The 24828-nt window shown below is 52.0% G+C and overlaps 1 protein-coding gene and 1 long non-coding RNA gene across 3 annotated transcripts; one reads left to right on the plus strand and one right to left on the minus strand.

The window, feature by feature from the left end:
• Positions 1-585: 585 nt before the first annotated feature.
• Positions 586-23306, plus strand: FGD2 (FYVE, RhoGEF and PH domain containing 2). 2 transcript variants are annotated; one of them, XM_038553908.1, is made up of 16 exons: positions 586-866; positions 4042-4276; positions 5851-5931; positions 6855-7003; positions 8620-8776; positions 8996-9079; positions 9608-9718; positions 9963-10109; positions 10710-10802; positions 16933-17012; positions 17093-17123; positions 17577-17669; positions 18481-18612; positions 21624-21770; positions 22332-22478; positions 22854-23306. In XM_038553908.1, the coding sequence occupies exons 1-16, from the start codon at positions 799-801 to the stop codon at positions 23067-23069; spliced, it is 1971 nt and encodes a 656-aa protein (XP_038409836.1). In that variant the 5' UTR covers positions 586-798; the 3' UTR covers positions 23070-23306. The 2 variants fall into 2 exon arrangements, with proteins under 2 accessions (XP_038409836.1, XP_038409835.1); XM_038553907.1 differs by having other exon boundaries at positions 588-866; positions 8991-9129; positions 9660-9718.
• On the minus strand, positions 6343-18978 carry LOC119874156. The gene is made up of 3 exons (XR_005367622.1): positions 18784-18978; positions 18319-18428; positions 6343-7507 (listed from the first exon to the last, which is right to left on the minus strand). It is a non-coding gene; the product is annotated as an uncharacterized LOC119874156 (long non-coding RNA).
• Positions 23307-24828: the final 1522 nt, after the last annotated feature.

Consider the following 24828-nt stretch of genomic DNA (forward strand, 5'->3'; position numbering starts at 1 on the left):
CTTACTGGGTGACTTTGGTCAGGTTACTTAATCTCTCTGATCCTCAGTTTTCTCTTCTGTAAAATGGGGGTAGGAAAAGGATCCGCCTCATAAGGCTATTGTAGGATTAAATGAGAAAATGCTTGTAAAGCACTAAAAAGAGTATGCGTTAGCTGTTATTATCAGAGTTTCAGGGAGGAAGCTGTCCTCCCCTGGGGCAAGGAGGTGGAGACAGCAGCCATTAAAATGAGAGCCCCAGTGGGGAGATGAGAACAGCCTTGCACTCCTGGCTGCTAACCCCATAACAGGTTTGGGATCTATTTTTAGTTTAAAAAAAAAAAAAAAAAAAAAAGTGGTTTCCTCACAGCAGTGAGCAGGTCAGATGCAGAAAATAAGTTGCCGAGAAAGCCTCAAGTAAAATCCACTGGGCCTTAAGAGAAAGCGTGACTGGCCAAGATCAGCCACAGGCTGGCTCCAGAAAATTTGTCTGGGCCCCCTTACCCCCTGGGGGCGGCCTCTGGAATGAGGTGTACAGGAGTGAAAGGTCAGGCCCTGTGAGGGAGGAGTGGGGCCTCAATGGCTCCTCCCCCCTGCAAGGAAGCACAGGCCTTTCCCCTTCAGGGCTGTGGCTCCAGGACCACTTCCTCCTTCCTCACTCTGAAGGAGGGAGCAGGCCTGCTGAGCTCCTTGGAAAGACCAGAGCACCTTCCAGATGCCTTAGCCTGTCTGTGACCCCAGGTGGGAGTGCCCGAGGGTGCCAATTGGAGGCCTCCCTCCCTGTTTCAGGGGTAGCTGAGGACCACCCCAGAGACCTGCAGAATGGAGGGAGAGAGTAAGGAGAAGCTGGCATCTGTGTCCAATCTGGTGACTGTGTTTGAGAACAGCAGGTATGGAGTGGTGGGGGTGGGAAGGGTCACCAGGGCCAACTGGTAACCTCCCTCTAGCTCCTCTGCCTGGCCCGGGCCCCCATCTGCCCACCTCCAGGCCCTAGAGCATAGGCCCTCCCAGTCTCCAGGCTGAGGATCAGGGCTGGGGCCACCTTGGGCCCTCACAGTGAGCAGTTCCCTCTCTGCGCCCATCCTGAACACCTCCTAGGTGGTTCCTCCCAGCATAGAGGAGTGCGGTCAGGTCCCCGGAGCTGGGCAATGGTGAGCGTATATGCACCGATATGTTGTGGAGAGTCCAGACGTGTGTAGTTCTGAGTGAGTATGGGTGGACCAAACATAGTGTTTGGGTTGTGGGGCTCCACCCATTGCCTCTCCAGCAGAAACAATAGCTAATACTTCTCAAACACTTACTCATTGTAAGTAGGACAGCCGTATAGTTTGTCATTCAAATCTGCGCACAATTAAGACTGGAAGTGGACGCCGTTAAATATTTTTGGCAGAGGGGAGGGGACAATAGAAAAAGCTGAGGTTGTATTGGGCAAATCTGGATGTATCATCAGCCTACCTTTGGGGCAGTATTCTAAGTGACTTGTCTGACTTATTTCATTTAATTATCTAACAGCCTCCTGAGGGCAGGTCTATTTCTATTCCCATCTTTTGATGAGACAATGGATGTACAGAGAGGCAGGGGGTCAGGGGAGCACCTGGGTGGCTCAGCAGTTGAGCATCTGCCTTTGGCTGAGGGTGTGATCTCAAGCCTGGGATCGAGTCTCACATCGGGCTCCCTGCAGGGAGCCTGCCTCTCCCTCTGTCTATGTCTCTATCTCTCTCTGTGTCTCTCCTGAATAAATAAATCTTTAAAAAGAGAGAGAGAGAGGCAGGGGGGCTCAAAATGCTTTAAATTCATGGGTAGAGGCTTCCATCTGAAGGGAAAAAACTAGGCGAGATGTGTGGAGGTCATTGGTGGCCCTGGCAGGGGCGGTGTGTGTGTGTGTATGCACGCGCGTGCGTGAGCGTGCCTGTGTGTAACGTTAATTTACTCTGCAGACATTTCTTAAACCTGGGGCTGTGTTAGGGACTGTTGTCGGTGGCATTGTCTGGAAATAGACTGTAAGGTAGAAATCTGTTTCAGTAGGTTTACTGGGGATAGTTTTGGGAATGACAGCTGTCAGGGTGAGGCTAGAAGTACTGGGAGAAGTTGAACTGTGTGAGCTTGAAACAGAGGCCTCAACCTGTCCCAAGGAGCTCTGGAGCTGAGCTGCCCCTCAGCTTGTTTTAATAGAAGCAAAGCAAGGGGTCTTTGTACCCCCACATGGACTAGTCATTGGATGTGGGCTTGACCTGGGATGAGGCACCTGTCTTTCAACCAGGGCAACTCCCAGAGGGAGACCTTGTCAGTAGCTGTCAGCCACCATACTGCCAGCAGCTGGGGGAAGAGAGCCTCAGTCCTGAAGGGGGTGTGGGTGGCACAGCATAGCACCATACAGGAACCGTAGTGGACACAGGAGGTGAAAGAATGATCCCTGCTGGGAGGATTTGTTTTGGGCACTAAGCTCATGGAATTACTGTGATCCAGTCATAGGCAGTAGATTTCCTGAGAGGGGCCTGGATTCGGTGCTGAGGGCACTCAGAGCAGACAAAGACTTCAAGGTGAACATGGCATAGATGTGGACCTAGAAGGGCTGTGCAGCTTGTTGCGCCGGTGACGTTACCCCACCTCTCCCAGGGTTCTTTGCCAAGCCCATTCTAGTTCAGCACCGAGGACAGCTCTCGGCACCACCTCCCCGGGCCACCACCCGCCCCTGGGGTGTGGGGAGAGAGTACCACCCAACTCAACATGCCAGGCATGCCCAGTGGAGACCCTCAACCTGTGTGCTGTGCCCAGGCAACAGCGGGCAGGGGGAGGCAGCCCTCAGACCAGAATGGGGTCAGAGGAGATCTTGCCCGCAGGGTCAGAGTCTCCCCTTATCAGATGAGAGGCCCTGGGCCGGTGGCCTTGGCTTTGGCTTTCTTTTGCCATCTTCTAGAACCTTAGCTAATCTGAAACTGAGGGGTGAAAAGGAAACAGAAGCTGGCTTGGGGCACTTGGAGGGAAATGCAGAAGCTGAAACCAAATGTAGAACAGAAAGCTCGAGGCCCAGCTATTTCTGCGAGCTGAGGAACCAGGCCCTGGGGTGCCAGAGAGATGGAGGAGCCCATGAGGAGCCACTGAGGACTGGCTTCCAATCCTCTCTCTACCACCAACCACTGGTGTGACTTGGGGCGGACATGTTTCTCCTTGATTCAAATGGGAAGGGGCAGTGTAGGGCGAAGGCTCGAGAGCCTGCATGCCTGATGAATCCCACCTTTGCCACCCATAGCTGCATGTTACTTACGCTCACTGTACCTCAGTTTCCTTAGCTACAAAACCAGAGTAATGAAAACCTTTCTCAGAATTTTGGAGATTTTGTACCTGTCTGGTCCTCCATCAACCAGCCTGTCTTCTCATTGCAAGTCTTTCCATACCAAAGGGAATGGGCACAGCCTCAATCATGGGATATACTCAGTGAGGGTGTCCTCTTTTATCTAAAGAATTTAACTGGCCTGTAGACTCTGTAGGTAAGATAAACACTCACAAAGCTCCCTTTCAAAGACCTGTTCCTGGAGGAACAGCAAAACTGCTTCCAGACTGGCTTTCCCCTCTACTAGAGGTGTGGAGGGCACAGCTCCCATTGATAAGCCCCAGGTTTAGCAGCTCTGCTCTCCCTTTAGAGTGTTCCATGGCTCCCAACTTCTCTCCATATGTAAGTTACTAAGATTTTAGGGCCTTTCCTGCTGCAGAGACTAAAAACAGAGGTGAGGTAGACAGATGAGGGTGATCTGCTACCACTTAGAAAGCACTGTATGCAGAGGAGGGGTTCCTCATTGCATTTTAAAGAAGGAAGTATGTAGTTCCCCAGGAAACAAAACAATTCTACACTGACTCATATTGAAGACTAGAGTTCCCTCCAAGAAGATGTTGGGGAAGGAAGTGGATGTTTTACTTAGCAAATTTCTCCGGAGTGTCAGGCACTCGGGAACCACTCCATCACAACTGTGATTTGCATTAATCGCCTCTAAATCCCCACCAGGAGAGTGTTAGTCTTCTTTCTATTTTACAGCCAGGAAACTCTCAGGTCTGTTTTGTTTACCCCAGGATTCCAGGAGCAGCATCCAGTGTCAGCAAGCTGGAGATTGAACATCACCACCCTGGATGCAGGTCTCCCCCACCCGCAGAGCCATTGAAGGAGCCTAACCTTGGGGAGACCCTGAAGGGGTCTGAGCCCAGGATGGTCAGCAGGAGGTACCTGAGCTCCCTGAAGAACAAGCTGTCCAGTGGGGCCTGGAGAAAATCTTGCCAGCCTGGGACCGACCCTGGGCCAGGGACACAGGTGCCTGAGGGCTAGAGTAGAAGTGGGGAGCTGGGGGGACCACTTCACTAACCTCCTCTTAGCAAATTCTCTCCCAGCCAAAGCCAGCACTTCCCTAAGCGAGGGTCTTATGTCACCAGAGATCCATTGAAAGTAGATTCTCCTTTCTTGATGGCCTTTGATTAAATGCCTACAATGTACCTCACTGCTGGCATGATTTCACACACACACCCCCCGCCACTGTAGGATTCTTTCAGACAACGACATGAAACTCAGACAGCTTAAAGAACTTGTCCAAGGTCACACCACTTATAATAGTCTCCATTTTGTGAACCTGGTGCCCTTCCCAGGTGTGGCCTCAGTTTACTCACTGAAGGAGGCAACAATCGCAACTAGAAATATAGGTTAGGGCTAATCCTGCCCTTAGACTGATCCTTGGACAGGTCACCTCCCTGGTCTGGGTGTCAATTGGCTTGTCTGTGGAGTTCAAGGGCTAGGCTGTGTGATACCATGTACCCCGGAGCCAGACTGCCAGGGATCATGCCCCAGCTCTTCTGCTTCCTAACTGTGTGACCTTGGGCAAAGCACTTTAACATCTTTGTGCCTGTTTCTTCATTTATAAAATAGGGATGGCGATCATAGTAGTAGGTTCTGGTTACCAGTTCCCATATAACAAATCACTCCAACATGTAGTGGCTGAATGCATTTTATTATTTCTCACAGTTCTGTGGGTTGACTGGAATGCTACTGGGGTGTTTTTCTATTGGTCTCACTTGGGGCTTGTCTTAATCAGCTCAGGGCTGCCATAATAAAAGACCATAGACCGTGTGACTTAACAAAAATATGTTTCCTTACAATTCTGGAAGTCTTAGATCAAGGTACCGGCAAGGTTGTTTTCTGGTGAAGCCTCTCGTCCTGGCTTATAGATGGCTATCTTCTCACTGTGTCCCCATGCACATACTCTCCTGGTTTCTGTCCCTCATCTTATAAGGACATCAGTTCTATTGGGTTAGGAGCTCACCCTTATGGCTTCATTTACCCATAATTATCTCCTCAAAGGTCTTATCTCCAAATACAGTCATATTGGGGGTTGAGGGCTTCAATGTATGGATTTGGGGAGGAGGGGGCACAATTCAGTCCATACTAGGGTCTCTCCAGAGGGTGGCTGAGGCTGGAATGCCCAAGGTAGCTCAATTCTCAAGCCTGGTGCCTGGGCAGGGACAGTAGAAGCTTGGTCCTGCTTGGATGCTGGCATGGCTGGACCCTCGGCTCTCTCTCTATGATGTCTTTGGACCTCTCCTCTCAATGTGTCCTCTCCATCAGAAAAGCCAGACCTCCAGATGTGGTGGTTCATGGCTCCCACGAGAGCATAAGCTTCCAAGAAGCTTCCTAGGCCCAGAACTGGCATACCCTTACTCCTGCCCCATTCTTTGTTCAAGCGATCCCACCACTAACCGGGATACATTGTACGAGGGCATGAGTGCCGGTTGGTGGGCATTCACTGGGACATCTTTGGAGACTGCACTGGGGGTCCCCATCAGAGGACACCAAAGCTGTCTCTCTCCTTCTCCTTCTCCCCCTCCACCAACCTGCAGGAGCCTGAGGAAAAGAGGATCGTCCAGGAGCTACTGGAGACAGAGAAGGCCTATGTGGCACGCCTTCATCTGCTAGACCAGGTCAGTGGCCAGAATACTGCCCCATGCTGCCCCGAGCCCCAGCACCCAGGTCTCCTCACCCCACCTTTGCTCTCCCTCTGTACACCTCACCAGCACTGAGAGTTAGGACCTGGGGTATGATTCTAGGAATTTAGTCCTTTATCTCCATTGGCTGGAGTTGGGGCAAAAATCAGGATTTAGTGCATTTATGCCACTTGGCCATTCCATCCCCAGTGCTTGGGCTGGCCTCACATGTAGCAGAGTGCACATGTCCTTCCCAGCCCCACACAGAATCCTCATCTGTCACCCTACCACCTGACATTCTCACTGTTATTACCCCTTCACACTTTAAAAAAAATATATTTTCTTTATTTATTTGAGAGAGAGACTAGAGAGTGAGCGAGAGAGAGAGATTGAGGGCATGAGCAGAGTGGGCAGCAAAGGGAGAAGCAGACTCCTCGTTGAGCAGGGAGCCTAATGCAGGGCTCAATCTCAGGACGCCGGGATTATGAATTGAACCGAAGGCAGATGTTTAACCAACTGAGCCATCCAAGCGCCACCTCCTTTCACACTCTCGTAATAAGCCCCAAGCAGGAATGTTAAATATTTGTAAATCTGGAGCATGATCTTTAGCTTGGTGAAGTCCAAGACCTTGAGTGACCCTAGATGGGCCCATTTCTGACACTCACCAGCTGCGAGCCCCTGGCCAAGTCCCTGAGTCTCTAAGGCTTCATTTGCCCATCTGTAAAGTGGCCAGAACACAGCTCTCTCTCTTCCTGAGCTTGTTTCAAGTATGATGGGAGACTGAAGAGGTGAAAGCATTCAGTAAACTGGGGAGGGGCCCCTAAGACCCCAGGCTGTGCTCCTGTCCCTCTAGGCTGCTGCTATGTGGCTGGGGGGCCCTCCTCTGCCACAGGCCTAGTGACCAGCAGTGGCGGTTGCAGGTGTTCTTTCAGGAGCTACTGAGGGAAGCCCGCAGCAGCAAGGCCTTCCCTGAGGATGTGGTCAGGCTCATCTTCTCCAACATCTCCTCCATCTACCAGTTCCACGCTCAGTTCTTCCTCCCGGAGCTGCAGCGGCGACTGGATGACTGGTGAGGGCACACCACAAGCCCCTGGGGTCCCCTGATTGCAGCCCGGGCCCGGTCAGGGTGTGACATCCCCAGGGCACTGGGTTTGGCCTGTTAGGTTCCTGCCCTTGCCATTGGCCATGACTGTCTCTTCCTCTGGTGTCCGTCTGTCCTCACAGCAAGGGACTTAGACAATGAGTATGTGTGTGTCCTGGGAAAGGGATGCGTCAAGCCCCCACTAGACTGGGAAACTTAGGAGCCAGTGGAACCAGCTGGTGCTAACTGAGGGCTTCCTACATGCCCAGCCTTGGGCTTCAGACCTATTAACGCACTTAATCTTCAAAGGCGCCCTGTCTTTGTGATGATGCCATCACAGTGATGCAAGAAACAGTCTTCATTTTCAGAGATGACCACTGAAGCATGTGGTGATGGACTTACTTGCTTTATATATTTTGCCAAAGAAATGCCATGATGTCTGGGATGTCTTTAAAATTCTTCAGCAAAGAGGAATGTCCGTAATTGTTAAATCTGGTGATGGATAGAGAGGGTTCATTATTTTATTCTTTTCCCATCATGATTGCTTACAGTTCTTCACAATAAAATGTTGGTTTGTTTTTGTTATTATTTTTTATTTTTTAAAGATTTTTAAAATAATATTTTATTTATTTATTCATAAGAGACACAGAAAGAAGCAGAGACACAGGCAGAGGGAGAAGTAGGCTCCCTTCGGGGATCCCGATGCAGGACTCAATCCCAGGACCCTCGGGGTCATGACCTGAGCCAAAGGCAGATGCTCAACCACTGAACCACTCAGGCGTCCTCAAGATATATATATTTTTTAGATTTTATTTATTTATTTGAGAAAGAGAGTGTGTGAGCAGGAGGGAGGAAGAGAGAATCTGAAGCAGACTCCATGCTGAGCTGAGAGCTGGGTACAGGGCTCGATCCCACAGCCCTGGGCCGAAACCAAGAGTCAGACGCTTAACCAACTGCACCACCCAGACATCCCTGTTTTGTTTTTTTTTTGAAAGATGATCCTATGCCTACCATCATTCCTATTTTTTCCCAATGGAAAAATGGAGATACAGGGAAGTTAGGTGACTTGTCCAAGAACACACAGCTAGAGTAAGTGGAACAGTTGGGAATCAAACTCAGGCAGGCCAGCTTCAGTGACTGTAGGGCCCCCCATCACTTTGCTGTAAACAGCGCACAGTATGACCCTGGATATGTTCTTACCCCTCCGAGGCTGTTTCTTCATTACTAAGATGGACCGATGATCACCCCCTGCAGAGTTGTGAGAATTAAATGGGATGAGACATGCAGCGTGTCTTGGGCAGGGCTTGGCTTGTGGTCCTCGCTACCACTACGGCAGAAGCCTCAAGTGGTTTGTGTTTTGGGCCCGACACTGCATTGGGTCTTCCGATGAAAGAGAATAGCATCTGCTGTCAGGGTTCACAGTCTAAGGGGGCTGGACCATACACATGTGCGTGGGGGTGACATGCCCCCATACCTGCACCCAGAAATGCAGCAGAAAGACAGTTTGGGGGGTGGTTCAGAGGCTCTGGCCTAACCTGACCCTGCCTGAAGTCAAGAGAGGAGGTCCTCAGGCTGAAGGCAGTACCTGGGTGGCCCTCTTGCAGGACAGCCACCCCCCGCATCGGCGACGTGATCCAGAAACTGGCCCCATTCCTGAAGATGTACAGTGAGTATGTCAAGAACTTTGAGCGAGCTGCTGAGCTGCTGGCCACCTGGACTGACAAGTCTGCACCCTTCCAGGAGGTGATCACCCGCATTCAGGTGAGGTTGGGTGGGGGGTGGGGCCGAGTCTCCACTGCCACCCCCAGTGTGTACTGGCTTGGTTTCCCTGAGGGATTTGGGGTAACTCCGGCTCAGCTGCTTGCACAGGCTCCAGCACCACCCTGCCCTGCCCCCTCCCCTGACCCTCTTGGCAGCCTGATCCGCCCTTCCCCACCCTCACCCCACACTCTTCCTCCTTCCATCCCTCCCCAAGAGCAGCGAGGCCTCCGGCAGCCTGACTCTGCAACACCACATGCTGGAACCCGTGCAGAGAATCCCACGCTACGAGCTGCTGCTCAAGGAGTATGTTCAGAAGCTGCCAGCCCAGGCCCCAGACCGGGCCGATGCTCAGAGTGAGGATACCCCCAAGGAACCCACGGGGCTAGGGAGGCCTGAGCCACTCCCATTTACTTACTGAACACCTGCTAAAATGGTTGGAATAACTATGAGCTATCCGCAGTGATTGTTGGCACTTCACAGACATTATCTATACCATTGGCCATTTTTTACAGACACTCAGACCCAAAGAGATCAAGGATTTGGCCAATGTCACACGACCAGAAAGGGGCAGAGCTGGAATTTGAAGCTATGCCTCTATTATGCCAAAGTCCATGCTCTTTCCCCAGCACCCTCTGGGTCTGGCTTGGATGGGGGAGTCACAGAAGCCCAAGGCCTAAGTCCTGTCTTTCAGTGGCTTCCAGTCTCTCCACTCTGGGTGGGAAATGGCCCCCATCATCCGGTCATCTCATGTGCTGGGCCGGGCTACTCCCACCATCACTCAGAGCAGGCCCTAAGGCCACTTTGTTAAGCCTCAAGGACTTCCTGCCTCAGCCCCCAGCCCTCAGTCTTCAGGAGTTAATTCTGGCCCTGCGCCTCCCTTCAGAAGCGCTCGACATGATCTTCTCAGCCGCTCAGCACTCCAACGCGGCCATCAGTGAGATGGTGAGTAGCCGGCCCTCAGGGCGGAGCCGCAGGCATCCCCAGGGGTCCTGCACCCCCTCCCCGCAGCTCTCAGCCTCCCCCAGCCCAGCCAGGTCTCTATCCATTCATCCCCTGATCTCTCCCCATGCTACCTGGCCCCCTGCTGCCCTCTCCCTTCACATCCCATCCTCGTTCACACAAGGCAAACCTTCCAGAGCAGGTGGGCCCTGCGTGGCCTTGGCTGAGGGCTCGCTCCCTGTCCCAGGAGCGGCTGCAGGACCTGTGGGAGGTGTACCAGCGCCTGGGCCTCGAGGGCGACATAGTGGACCCCTCCAACACCCTGCTCCGCGAAGGCCCTGTCCTCAAGATCTCCTTTCGCCGCAGCGACCCCATGGAACGCTACCTTTTCCTGGTACAGGGATGCTAAGCAGCCCGCCCTGAGGGAAGTTCATGGACCACTCTGGCCCAGGTCCTGCCTGCCTGGTGTCTACCTGCAACGAGAAACAGGGAAGAGCCTGCTTCTCTGTCCTTCTCTGCTTTGGTGCTGGGGTGACTTTAGACAAGTCACATGCTGCCTGTGGGCTTCAGGGATTTCCAACTGAGGGGTCTCTCAGATAGGCCCTAGGAAGCAACAGTTAGATTTGCACTAAAAAGGCCGGGGTAGGGGGTGGGGGTTAGGGAGGGAGTCACCTGGTCCTGCCTGGAGGTCGGGGGCAGGGAACTGTAACATCCCATAGGCCCCTGCAGCCCTGAACCCCCATGAGAAAGGCCTTGTAAGTTTGATGCCCACAGACCATGGCAACCCTTCAGTGACCATCCTCATTGGTTTGGAGGCTAGACAACCCCTTCCTCATCATACCTGTGACTCCTGTGAGCTGGCCCGGAGTGTGGCAAGAGAGGGAGATGCAGTGGTGCTCCACCCACTCCCACGGAAGCCCTGCTCCCCATCCTTCTTGCCCTGCTGCTGCACAACCACTCACCACACCCACTCACCAATTCATGTCTCCTACAGTTCAACAACATGCTGCTCTACTGTATACCCAAGGTCATCCAGGTGGGCGCCCAATTCCAGGTGAGGACCCGCATCGACGTGGCTGGAATGAAGGTGAGAGACTGCCCACACATGGTCAGACTTCATCCCAAGGGTGGGATTGAGGATGAGGAATAGCAGGAGGGTCCATGCTGGGTTCTCAGTCCAGGAACCCAAATCTGGCAGGTCCTGGACCAATGTGGAGGTGGAAAAGTTTGAGGTTGGAGTTCTCCCATATGGGCCCCCATAGGCCTGGCCCACTCTTTGGGGCAATGCCCACCCCGGCTCGGCCTCTCTCTGCTTTCCTTATTAACTACACAGTGCTTTGACAACTTTAATATATACATAAAACCCCCGGGAGTCTTGTTAAAATGCAGGTCCTGATTCAGTAGGTCTGGGGTGGGGCCTGAGACTCTGCATTCCTCACCAGCTCAGGCAGGGGCGGGGAGGATGCTACTGTTGCATGTCCACAGGCCACACTTTAAGTTGTAAGGGTCTACACTGTCAGCTTAGCTGCTGGATCGTGTGTGTTCCCAGCCAGAGATGACCACAAATGAGCAGGAACAGCAGCCCATAATAGTGCCCACCGACTGCCTGGTGTCCGTGGGTTGGACCCTACACCATCCCATCAGATTCTCACGGTACCCCTATAATGGAGGGGCTATTATTTTCCTTTTCATTTTTTGGGTTTTTTCTTTTTTAAAATAACACTTTTATTATTTAAAAATATAGATAATACATGTCCAAAATCAAATGTAAAAAATATATATGAGAAGTCTCCTCACTACTCTCTCCCCTAGTTCCCTTCCTGGAGACAGGCTTTGCTTCTTATGAAGGCTTCCAGAGGTAGTTTTTACAGACACAAGCTAATAATATATTTATTATTGCTTCCTTAAAAAAAGATTATTTATTTGAGACAGAGAGAGATAGAGAACATGAGCAGGGAAGAAGGGTAGAGGGAGAAGCAGACTCCCCACTGAGCAAGGAGCCCGACTTGGGGCTCGATCCCAGGACCCTGGGATCATGACCCAAGTCAAAGGCAGGCACTTAACCAACTGAGCCACCCAGGTACCCCTATTTGTTACTGCTTCATTACTTATGTTTCACATAAACGGTGAAACAGTTTTCCATAGACACCGTTCCGCACTTAGCTTTTTCGGCTAAGCACTAACTCTGGTGATTGGTGCACATCAGTACATTAGGAGCTCCCTCACCCTTCTGCATAGCTACTGAGCATCTCCATGTGCAGAAGACACCATAAGTCATTTAGCCAACCCACTCCTGAGGGACATTTAGATCGTCCTCAGTGAATAACTCCAAATGAATAACTATGTACATGCCTGTGTATAAGTGTATCTGTAGTTAATCCTATTTTAAAAAAATAAAGAAATAAACTGTGGCACATCTAGACAACGGGATATTATTATTTGGTGATAAAAAGAAATGAGCTATCAAACCATGGCAAGGCATGCAGGAAACTCCAATGCATTTTGCTAAGTGAAAGGAGCCAATTTGAAAAGGCTGCACACAGTGTGATTCCCGCTATCTGACATTCTGGAAAAGACAAATCTATGGAGGGAGGAAAAAAGATCAGTGGTTTCCAGGGGTTAGCAGGGAGGGAGGGATGGATAGGCAAAGCCTAGAGGATTTTAAGAACAGTAAAACTATTTCATGTGGTACTATAGTGATACATGTCATGATTCATTTGTTCAAACCCACGGCAAAGGGCAGCCCGGGTGGCTCAGCGGTTTAGCTCCTGCCTTCAGCCCAGGGCCTGATCCTGAAGACCCGGGATCAAGTCCCATGTCGAGCTCCCTGCGTGGAGCCTACTTCTCCCTCTGCCTGCGTCTCTGCCTCTCTCTCTCTGTGTCTCTCATGAATAAATAAATAAAATCTTAAAAAAAAAAACCCACGGCAAGTATATATGTATACATATATCATATCTTCTTTATCCATTCATCTGTCGATGGACGTCTGGGCTCTTGCCATAGTTTGGCTCTTGTGGACATTGCTGCTATAAACATTGGGGTGCAGATGCCCCTTTGGATCACTACATTTGTATCCTTTGGATAAACACCTAGTAGTGTAATTGCTGGATCATAGGGGAGCTCTATTTCTAACTTTGTGAGGAACCTTCATGGTGTTTTCCAGAGTGGCTATATTTGTATCTCCACCAACAGAGTAAGGGGGTCCCCCTAAAAGTCTTTTAAAAGGAAACCAAGGCCCAGAAAGGTTATAATTTGCTTGGTAGCGCACAGCAAATCCTGGTTTCAGCAATCAAACCGGGTATAGCAGAGTCCAGAGTCTCTATACCTAATCACCATACTGGACTGTGTCCTATTAAGGCTTCAACGCAGAGGAGCAAAGCTTATGCAGAATTGCAGGCTTAGTGGAGTAAGTCAGGGAGCCAGGAGCTTTCTTGACAATTCCTCTCTGGTTACTGAGCCCCAGTATGTCCTGAGGCCTGGGGCTGGGAGAAGCAGAGGTCAAGTCTAGATTATCTTGGTACCCTTCCATTTCCCCCATCCTGTATCCCTATCACCCCCTTCCAGCCCTCTCCCACGATCTGCCGCAGGAAGGAGGGGCAGGTGGGAGTTGAGCCAGGACCCCCCATCCACTGAAGAATCTCTGGGCCTCTGAGAGCCCTCAGCAGGAGGGCTTTAGGCTTGCTCCTGACTGACATTTGGGCCCAATCAAGGGCCTGGAAATGGGGTACAGCCTGAGTGTGATGAAGGCCAATGAGGGGACCTGGGTTCCTGTGGGGATTCCATCCCACTCCCCATGCCTGAGCTGACTGAGGTCTTTATGAATGCAGCCCCTCAACCTGGGGCAAGCAGCTTCCCTTCCTGAGTAGTTGGAATGTCCCAGAGGCCAGGGTGTGTGCAGGCTTGTATCTCTGGGAGTCTTGGTGAGAGAGATTGAGAAGGGCAGGTTTATGGAGAGTAACAGATAGAAGTGGAGACAAGTAGCCCTGTCTTAGGACTGGCAGAGACCCAAACATAGAAAAAGAGGCAGAGATTGACAGATAGAAAAGCAAAGAAATAGGCCAAGACAGAGTCATAAAGAGAAAATACATAGAGACAGGACCAAGAGCGTCAATACGTGCTGGGTTCCTGGCACCTGCCAGTCCCAGTAAGTGCATCTCCTGCACACTGTACCTGATGCTCCGGAGGCTGCACAGCACCTTCTCCCAAATGGCACAGGCCGGGCAGGTGCAGAGCTATCCACCTGCCCGCCATCTGCACAGGAACCATTTTCTGAGTCTGCAGTCTGAAGGCAGGTCTGGCCTTTGACCACCATGATGGTTCCTAATGGCCTATGATCCCCTGGCTTCCTCCTTTCTGGACAGCAGGGAGGCCTAGTTCTCAGCAGCTGACTCTCCCCCAAGGTCTGTGTTGATCCTAACACTGTGCCATCCTGCACAAGGCCAGCCTAGGAAGAAGGAAGGGATACCCAGAGCTTCCATGTACAACTGTGTAGGTTGGGCACTCCACAGGATGAGCACACCTCATCCACAGCAGACATCATGGATTGTTTATTTGCAATTCTCATTGTCCGGCAGATGGCAGTCAAGTGTCTTGTTCCAACAAAATCTGAATATTATGCCGGTTTGCCAACAGATGTCAGTAAAGTGTTTTGAAGAAAGGGTGTCTTTTTCTAATTAGCACAAAGGCACCTGAACCAGCCCAGACCTAGGGAGTGGTAGAGACTGGGTGCAGCAGATCCGGGAAATGTCCTTGAGAAGCTTTCATCCTCCCCCTCTGCAGAGGTGGTCCCCGCTGCTCTGGTCAGAAGCTCCCCTTTCTCTACTAAAAGCATCATATTTCTTTTTGTTTGTTTGTTTAAGATTTTATTTATTTACTCGACAGAGAGATAGAGCCAGAGAGCACCAACGGGGGAATGGCAGAGGGAGAGGGAGAGAAATAGGGTTCCTGCTGAGCAGGGAGCCCGATGCAGGGCTTGATCCCAGGACCCCCAGGATCATGACCTGAGCTGAAGGCAGATGCTTAATCGGCTGAGCCACCCAGGCGTCCTGCATCATATTTCTTTTTACCTCTGGAGCCCAAACCTTAGATTTCTCCTCTCTTTCCCTCTCCCTCACCAGTTAGTCATGGAGTCTTGCCAGATTCCCTGATATCGACCCCCAGGGAGAAAGCTTCTCTCTTCCCAAGTGCAGGCAGGCTCATTTCCCCTGGATCCAGCCCTTCTTCATCCCTTGCACACAGCCACTGGGATGGCTTTCCCAAACACCTCTTTCCACAAGAGCTTCTCTCCACTCGTAAACCTTCTAGAGCCTCAGATTCCAGTCCAAATCACATCAGGCCCCTTCCAGAGGGAACAGACTGATTTCAAAGGCCTGAAGGGCAGAGCAGGCCTAACGTGAAGAAGGATGTACCCAGAGTCAGTGTTCTCGGGGACACGGCAGGCTGCCCTGAAAGTGGGCAAACGCCTGGTCGCCACATGGCAGGGAGCAACGGAGAGGCTCAAGCGTCAGGTGGAACAACAAAGTTCCATCACACTCAGGCTCTTATCTATGCCTTAGTTTCCCTTTGCGACTCTACATACTGCCTGGGAGAGAGGTTTGTGCTTACGGGACTCTGGGGGCGGGGTGGAAATAGATATTCCTCGCCCTTCCCCTTGGAGCGCCAAAAACCTGATTCGAATCCTCAATCTCCCTTTAGATACTGTGTGAGCTCAGGCAGGTCTCTTGCCCTCTCTGAACCTCCATCTCCGCATCTCCTAAATGAGGGTAGTAACATCTCTCTCCCAAGATTACTCTGAAGATTTTCTTTATCTTTCTATTAGGGACAATTTAAAGCCAAGAAAGTAGTACAATGAACCCCTGTACACTCATCACCTGGCTTCAACAATCGTCGACTCAAAGCCAGTCTTTCCCCCAGCATTCCCCCTCCTAATCCTCTTTCCACTGGATTATTTAAGAGCAAATCTCGAGACCCATAATCATTTCACCTATAAATACTTCAGTATGTGTCTAAAAGAGATAAGAACTCTTTTTTTGCCATAAAAGGTGACAACAGTACCATTATCACATCTAGCAAATTAATACTAATTATTTAATAATATTAGGATCCTTTGGTTTTCCTTGACTTGTAAATGTCTTCTCACAGCTGATGTGTTTGAATCATTTGTGATGTGTTTCTTACATCCCTTCGCATCTGTTACACATCCCCTCCTCCTTTTTTTCATTTATTAATTAAAGAAATCATCTCATTCTCCAGTAGCGTTTCTCACAGTCTGGATTTTGCTGCTTGCACCCCTGTGGTGTCATACAACATGTCCCATGGTCCCCCATATTTCTCGTCAACTGGTAGTTAGCCTAGAGGCCTGACCAGATTCAGCTATGCAAGACGGTTGCTGGCTGTCGCTGCCCTCAGGTGGCGTGTCATGGCTAAACATTAGGATTGATTGGTGGGTTCAACAATTGTATAAGTTAAATAGGAACATATATTGGGGCACCTGGGTAGCTCTGTCGGTTAAGCATCACCTTCGACTCAGATCATGATCTCAGGGTCCTGGGATTGAGTCCCATAAGAGCTCCCTGCTCAGTGGGGAGCCTGCTTCTCCCTCTCTCCTTACCTGCTGCTCCCCCTGCTTGTGCGCGCTCTTTCTCTCTCTGTCAAATAACTAAAATCTTTAAAAAGTAAATAAATAAATGAGAACACGTATGGAGAGCTCTGAGCTCAGTGGCCAGTGCATAGTAAGCACTCTCTGACTGGCAGCCTTCTCAGTGGCCGTGGGGCTCTGCGACAAGAGGACAGAGAGAGAGATGGGAAATGGCATTGTCTGTTGACTCTCTGAATCCGGCAACCAATTTCTTCATTCACTGTATGGGATAGAGGGTCTTATTCTAGGCCTTAGGTCTGCTCCTGAAATAGCTGTGTGCCCCAAACCCAATTTATGACCCAATTTCCATTTTTTGGTGACTCCTTTGTCAGAACTGTCACTCCTACCTCACACTAACCCAACTTTGCTGCTGCTGAAATTCCAGGAGCTTCCATGTCCTGTTTGCTTAGAGTGCAGCCTGGTTGCAGGTGCATTTGCTCGGCTCCACAGGTTTAGGGAGGCCATGGAGAAAGTCCTGATCCCTGAATTGTTCCTTGAGCATGAGCCATCTCCATCCATCCGACAGTGCCTGGGGTCAGGATGTGACTGAACCAGTCGCCTCCCTCTCATCCTCAACCAGGTGCGGGAGCTGACGGATGCAGAGTTCCCCCACTCCTTCCTGGTGTCCGGGAAGCAGCGCACCCTGGAGCTGCAAGCCCGGTAGGCATGGAGCTGCCCAGCTTGGTGGGGAAAACCTGGGAAGGGCTGCTCTCCTCAACCTGTGTTCACTTTCCGAGCAGGTCCCAGGAAGAAATGATTTCCTGGATGCAGGTATCAGAACATTCCAGGGCCCCTGGGATTCTGAACCCAGCCTACCCACCCAGGCTGAGGGGCAGGGAGGGGTGCATGTGCATGTTCGTGCATGCATGCGTGTGTGTGTGTGTGTGTGTGTGTGTGTGTGTGTGTGTGAAAGAGAGAGGGAGAAAGTGTGTGCCCCGATGCTCCCTCTGCTTCCTCTGGAATCGCTCTGTGGTAGTTTGGAATCAGACCTGCGTTCAAATCTTGCTGCCTTTCACTGTCTAGCTGGGTGGCCTTGGGCAAGTCACTTAATGTCCCTGAGACTCAGTCTTCATCTCTGTAGTCTAGGGCTCACAGTCTCTCCTTCCTTTAGTCAGCTGGGATGGGCACCCAGTAGGCTTTCAGCAATGTCTGTTGACACAGTGTGGATGGATGGGCAGATGAGCCCTCCCTGTCACCCCCTAACCACTTCCCATGCCCCCTTAGGCCTGCCAAGCAGCCATTGACCAAATCGAGAAGCGGAATGAAACCTTCAAGGCTGCGGTCCAGGGCCCAGAGGGAGACACCCAGGAGCAGGAGGTAAATGAAACCTTTGCATCCTTCACTGGAGCCACCAGCCACACACGCTTATTCCCTCTCTTTGCTCCGCCCAGCCCAGCCTGGAGGGCAGGGGAGTGTCACCCACCAGGAGTGATTTCAAGGAGACCAGGGAAAGCCCATCCACCCCAACCTCAGAAACTCAGGGCCAAAGGTTCTCCCATTAGCAAAAATTTCCTTTGGGAGCCTTCATATGCGACCCTCCCTAGGAAGGGTTCCGCATCCATGTGGCTCGGGCTGTGGGGCGGTGCAGGTTCGGGCTGAAAGCGAGACTGAGGTGGAAGGTGGGTATGGCGGAGAGGGAGAGTATCTGGGACTTGATTTCCACTCTGAGCTCCAGCTCTGGCTTGCTGGGTATCTCTGCTGAGTCCCTTGACCTCTCTGGGCTCAGTTTCCTCACCTCGAAAAGGAGAGTGGGATCCCTGGGTGGCGCAGCGGTTTGGCGCCTGCCTTTGGCCCAGGGCGTGGTCCTGGAGACCCGGGATCGAATCCCACGTCGGGCTCCCGGTGCATGGAGCCTGCTTCTCCCTCTGCCTGTGTCTCTGCCTCTCTCTCTCTCTCTCTCTCTCTGTGACTATCATAAATAAATAAAAATTAAAAAAAAAAAGGAGAGTAATAGTAACTGACTTACCACATAGTCTTTGTCAGTCCAGTTGGCTTCATGTGGATGCCCCCGGGAAGCGCGGGACACATAACCCCTGCCGTGGGCAGGTGGGTGGGCAGAGGCCCAGGGCTCGGGGCCTGTGCGGAAGGAGGTCATGAGGTCATGAGGTGCCCACCTACTGCCCAACAGCTGCAGTCCGAGGAGCTGGGCCTCCGGGCGCCGCAGTGGGTCCGGGACAAGATGGTGACCATGTGCATGCGCTGCCGGGAGCCCTTCAACGCCCTGCGGCGCCGCCGCCACCACTGCCGAGCCTGCGGCTTCGTGAGTAGTCCCACCAGCACCCCGACGGCACGTGCTCCCTCCTCTGCCCCACCTTCCCGCCCCGGCCTCCCAGCCGACTCTGCCGGCTTCAACCCGTGCAACCCAGAGGCGCTGGGCACTAACTCCGCGCCAGCTACGTGAGTGGCCTTGTTCGGACCTGACGGTACCCACCTGGGATGCAGGGGCTTTTGTGACCCCTGTTCTGCACCTGGGGAAATGAGGCTTGCCAGGGGTTAGACCATGTGCTCAGGATGCTCCCCAAAGCTGGCCCTACTCCTTCATCTCTTTTTTTTCTTTTTCTTCTTTCTTTCTTTCTTTTTTTTAAGATTTAAAAAATTTATTCACGAGAGACACAGAGAGAGAGGCAGAGACATAGGCAGAGGGAGAAGCAGGCTCCCTGGGGGGAACCCAATGTGGAACTCGATCCCATGACCCTGGGATCAAGATCTGAGCCAAAGGCAGACACTAAACCACTAAGCCACCCAGATGCCCCCCTTCATCTGTTCTTACCACCATTTCCTGAGAGCCCCAGACCCTGCACCAGGAGATGGTCTCCCATTCCAGGTGGGGCCTGCAAACCCCTCAGCCCCCCTCAGACCTTGCATCCACCACCCTACCAGCCCTACGCCCATCGTCCTGTCTTCCTGAGCGACCTTGAGAGGCCACTCCTCTCCAAGGAAGTCCTCGGGCCTCCAGCACCTGTTCAGTTCTGTGGCTAGCTGTGCCTCAGTTTCCTTGCCTGTGCAATGGGGATTATAATATGTACCTCCAGGGCGGTAGTGAGCTCCTCCTTTCCTTCCTCAGCAGTTTAGGTGTGGCTCACTCAGAGGAGCACCCACTAGCTGATTGAGGAACCTGTCCACTCCTCTTATCAGCTCAGGCCTGGTTATCAGGAGCAAATCTTGCTTTGCTTCTGAAGCACCTGCTGCACTTGAGCTGTTCTCTGTTGACATGACAACCCCCTTCCGTTTACTCTGCAAACAGAGAAGCTCTTTCTGATCTCAGTCTTTAATGAGCTCCATGGGGCTAGAGACAACCAGCCGGGCAGGTTGGGGCCAGTCAGGGAGGTGTCCCCAAAATGTATCACATGGCAGTTGGGACACAGAGTAAATTTCAAGGACTGGGGACACACCTGTGTTTCGATGTGAGCGACAAGTTCTATCAGAGCCAAAGAGAAAGGATCTGGGGATTCGCTACTATTCTTGGTGATTCACATCTGTAAATAAGGGTTGAGTCGACTGACGTTTGCCAACTGGGTAACTGGTTCCTAAAGAACTTGTTTAAAAGAGTTTAAAAATATGAAGACGCACCCAGAATAACAACTCCCATGGACTTGCCTTCAAGGTACAGGGAAGAAATATAATATTCTGACAACTAAATGAAATGTACGATCCTTGATGGGATTATGGATGGGGAAAAAACAAAACCAGCTGCAGAGGCCATTACTGGGAACTTTGGGGATAATCTGATCATGAGTCACCTATAGACAGAAATCTTGTATCGATGTTAAATTTCCCAAATATGATCATGACATAATGAATAGGCAGGAAAATGCCCCTGTTCTTAGGAGACACAGGCTGAGGGTGTGGTCATGATGACTGTCATTTATACTCAAATGATTCAGAAAAAAATACACACACATATATATAGAGAGAGAGATGAAGCAAATGTGGCAAAAATGTTAACAATCAGTGAGTTTGGTGGGGGCAGTATCATTGCCTTACTCTTACAACTTGTCCATGGGTTTGAAATTTTTCAAAATAAAAAACTGGTGGGGCACCTGGGTGGCTCAGTGGCTGAGCATCTACCTTTGGCTCAGGGCATGATCCCGGGGGCCTGGGATCAAGTCCCACGTTGGGCTTTCTGCAGGGAGTCTGCTTTTCCCTCTGCCTATGTCTCTGCCTCTCTCTGTGTATCTCTCATGAATAAACAAACCAAATATTTAAAACAACAACAACAACTGGTAGAGGAGAAAATAAGTACACACCAACAATACAAAAAGTCTAAATCTCAATAAAGTAAAATGTTCCCAAGGTAGTTGAAGCCCTCTTTTGGGGCTCTATGAGATACTCTGAGCCCAATTTCAGGGTTTCTCATGCCTGTGCATACCTTTGTATTCTGTGAGTCATCCTTTCAGTGGTTTGAATGCCCAGTTTCTGTCTCCCCACCTGCCAGACGGGAATCCTGGTGAGGGTGAGGAGGCCAGCCCTTCCCCTGTGGGTCCCTGCCAGGCCACCGTGCTGTGCTGGGCACCCAGATGAGCCCCTGATCTCTGTGTCATGCTCTCCATTTCCAGTTCCACATCCGGGGCTCACTGTGACACCCCGTTCTCCCGGGAAGTGACATCCTGCAGCACCCATGCTTGTCTCTGAGTCTTGTCAGAGTCTCCTGGCCTCCCCAGCACGATCCATGTCGGCCTGCCTCAGGGCTTTCTCCATGCTGGGCTGGGGATGGGCCCCATTCCACCGAGTACACATGACAGGTCTTCCCGGCAAAAACGACCAGCCCAACACTTTTTATTAGAACACGCTTGACTCTAGGATTGCGCAGATTGCAAGATTTGCCTGAATCTTAAAGCAAAACCTGGGACTTTAAATACCTGTCCTGTTTGTGGAGGGACAGCTGCTGCCGGTGAGCCAAGTGGCCCTGGGCAGGTCACTGCCCGCCTGCTGTTGGGTGAGGATGAAAGCCCCGGCAGGGTGGCTGGGACAATCAGATGAGATGGCAGAGGGGAGAGAGAGCTTGGAGAAGTGGATTAGATGCAGGGCTGTGTGCATGGAAGCCCCTGGAATTAACAGCCGTCCTTGCAAAAGGGGATCAAGAGGCACCTGCAGGGGGGGCCAGCTCTTGAGCCTCCACCTGGCGGAGCTCAGAGCCTGGGCTCTCCCGCTGTGCCTCTGCCAGCACAGGGGACCACCTGCCTCTGCCTCCATTCCTCTGCCGAAGCTTGCTCTGTCTTCTTCCTGTCCCTGGGTGCTTTCACGCCCCACCTCCTGCCCATCCTCCCCCAGGTGGTGTGTGCCAAGTGCTCCGACTACCGGGCTGAGCTCAAATACGATGACAACCGGCCCAACCGGGTCTGCTTCCACTGCTACACGTTCCTCACCGGAAACGTGCTCCCGGAGGACAGGGAGGACAGGAGGCGGGGCATTCTGGAGGTGAGGGCCAGGGGCCACCACTCAGCAAATGCGTGCGGCGCCCTCCGCGAGCTGGCCCTGTCCTGGGTGCTGAAGAACAGGCCCGCGGGGGTCACACTTCCCATCCTTCTCTCTGCGCACCTCCCCGGGAGGGGAGAAGCCCCCACCCCCACCCCCACGCATCCCAGCCGAACGTGGCTCCCACGTCGCAAGGTGGTTCCCTTCATGGACCTCTGACCACATCCCCATCTCCCCCATTCCCTGCCTGCCCTGCCCCGGAGGCCACACAGCTCGCTCCCTTCTCAGGCCCCCGTTCTGTTCCTGGGGCCCACCCAGCACCTGCCCCAAGCTCAGGCTGGCTGGGGCTTGACCATGGCTCTGCCACCGGTCAGCTGCGTGACCCCAGGTCCCTGATGGGACCCCTCCGAGACTCAGGGACAATTAGCTCCTCCTTGTGGGGTTGCCACAAGGATTAGAAATAGTGATTGTCAAGCCCCCAGTCCAGTAGTGTCTGAAGCACACTGGGTGCTGTGTTACCCGACAGTCTCTCTCTCTCTCTCTCTCTCTCTCTCTGGTTTTTAGAAAGGGTCCATGACAGGGTCTGAGCAGAGCCTGATGTGCAGCTTCCTTCAGCTGGTTGGGGACAAATGGGGCAAGAGCAGCCCCCGGGGCTGGTGTGTGATCCCCCGGGATGACCCCCTGGTCCTCTATGTCTACGCTGCCCCTCAGGTAATGCCATCACCTGCCTCCCAGACCCTGGCCCTCTCGCAATATGTGTGTGTATGGGGGTGAGTAGTATTGGCTCCAAATGCCAGAGAAGGAAACTGAGACCCAGGGAGTCCGTGGTTCCCTCCAAGGCAGAGGGTTAGTGGCTTGCAGAGCTGGGCCCGGACTCCAGGTCACAACAGCTGTACCCAGCAGGCAACCAGTCCTCCCCTTCCTTGGTGCTCTCTTACCAGTCCACCCTGCTTCGTGGGTGTTTGGGGGAGTGAGAAGTGGGTATATGGCTTTTACTTCAAATTGGCTGTCCGAGGTGGTGGCGCTGAACAGAAAGACAGTGGCCCATGGCTTTCCTTTTATCCTTTTCTTTTTCCTCCCCCCCAGGACATGCGGGCTCACACCTCCATCCCCCTGCTGGGCTACCAGGTGACTGCTGGGACCCAGGCAGATCCCCGGGTCTTCCAGCTGCAACAGTCAGGGCAGCTTTACACCTTCAAGGCTGAAACTGAGGAGCTGAGGGACCGCTGGGTGAAGGCCATGGAGCGGGCGGCCAGTGGCTGGAGCCCCAGGGGGCCCAAGGATGGAGACCTGTCTGACTGACCCACAGCCGGCCACTCTCCCCTTAAGAGCCAGGCTCCTGGCACGGGCTGACCTGCAGCCTCTGTGATCCACCACGCCAGCCTGAGCTCTCAGATAACCAATTTCCAGGGGCACCTGGATGACTCTGTAGAGCATGCGACTTTTGATCCCAGAGTCATAAGTTTGAGCCCCATGTTGAGTGTAGAGATTACTTAAAAAAATAAACTAAAACAAACAACCAATTTCTAGTCATTGGCACCCAGACTGTGTGTCTTGATCTAGGATTCAGAAAGTGCGTGTTTGTTCCTTTGGGGACGGGTGACCAAGCATCTCTGTTTGCCCAGGGCTGAGGGGGTTCCTGGGACTTAGGACTTATAGTACTAACATCTGGAATGTCCCAGATAACCCAGGACTGTTGGTCACCAGTATGGTTCTCTGCCTGAGCTGTACATTAGCATCACCTGAGGAGCTCTAAAAAAAAAAAAATAAATATAAAAATAAACTAAAGGGTGCCCGGGTGGCTCAGTTAAGCCTCTGCCTTCAGCTCGGGTCATGATCCTGGGATCCTGGGATCGAGCCCTGTGTCTGGCTCCCTGCTCAGTGGGGCACCTGCTTCTCCCTCTCTCTCTGCTTCTCCCCCTCCTTGTGCATGCATACTCTCTCTCTCTCTCTCTCGTCAAATAAACAAATCTTCAAAAATTAAAAATAAGGAGCACCTGGGTGGCTCAGTGGTTGAGCATCTGCCTTTGGCTCAGGGTGTGATCCTGGGGTCCTCGGATCGAGTCCCACATCAGGCTTCCTGTGGGGAGCCTGCTTCTCCCTCTGCCTGTGTTTGTTTCTCTCTCTCTCTCTCTCTCTCTCTGTGTGTATGTCTCTCATGAATAAATTAGAAAATAAAATTTAAAATAAAATTTAAAAAAATTTAAAGTACCAATGTCCATATCCATTACAAAGATGTCTGATTTCATTAGTCTGGGATGAGGGAGGCACAGGAATGTTTTAGGAGTACCATCCTGAGTCTCATGTTCAGCTTGGGCTACCCAGATGAAAAAGAGAGCAAGCAAACCAGCAATGGTTGAGTACCTGTCAAGTGCCAGGCATGATAGTAATCAGAATGATAAATAACAAACATCTACTGAACCAGGTACTGTGCTGGGTGTGTCATATGGAGTATCTCATTTCACCCTCAGGAGTTATAATCCCCATTTTCTAGATGAGGACATTGAATCCTAAAGAGGGTTTAGTCAGTCATTGGCTCAAGGTCCTACAGCTGGTGGGTGCTGAGCTACGTCAAAGCTGTTTTCATCAGGCAGCAGTGCAATAGGGCAGGCAAAGAGGGGAGGAGAGTGGGAAAGAGGGAAAAGGAGTATGGGGCACCTGGGTGGGTCAGCGGTTGAGCATTTGCCTTTGGCTCAGGTCATGATCCCGGGGTCCTGGGATCAAGTCCCACATCGGGCGCCTTGCGGGGAACCTGCTTCTCCCTCTGTCCCTCTGCCTCTCTGCCTCTCTGCCTCCCTGTGTCTCTTGTGAATGAATAAATAAGATAAAATTTAAAAAGGAGTATGGAGGGGTCGGAAGAGGAAGGAAGGGCAGGAACAGGCGGTCTGGCCCTAGGCTCCTGGGTGAGGCTGCTTTTCCCTAAGGGCCCACTGGGGGATGGCTTTCCATCAGGCCAGCCAGCCACAGCCGGGCTCTGCCCTTAAAGAAGGCAAAAGGAGGGTAGGGGAGGGAGTGCTCTGGGTGGTGCCATTGGTTGAGCGGTTGGGTGTTAGGCTCAGGT

The sequence above is a fragment of the Canis lupus genome, chromosome 12 (genome assembly GCF_011100685.1).
Source record: "Canis lupus familiaris isolate Mischka breed German Shepherd chromosome 12, alternate assembly UU_Cfam_GSD_1.0, whole genome shotgun sequence".
Taxonomy (NCBI): Eukaryota; Metazoa; Chordata; class Mammalia; order Carnivora; family Canidae; genus Canis; species Canis lupus.

Excerpts from the sequence above, each read along its gene's own strand:
- FGD2 (XM_038553907.1), top strand. The coding sequence starts at position 799 with ATGGAGGGAGAGAGTAAGGAGAAGCTGGCATCTGTGTCCAATCTGGTG. Across the intron at positions 5,932-6,854 it reads GCCTTCATCTGCTAGACCAG|GTGTTCTTTCAGGAGCTACT; the intron begins GTCAGTGGCCAG and ends TGGCGGTTGCAG. Across the intron at positions 10,110-10,709 it reads TGGAACGCTACCTTTTCCTG|TTCAACAACATGCTGCTCTA; the intron begins GTACAGGGATGC and ends TGTCTCCTACAG.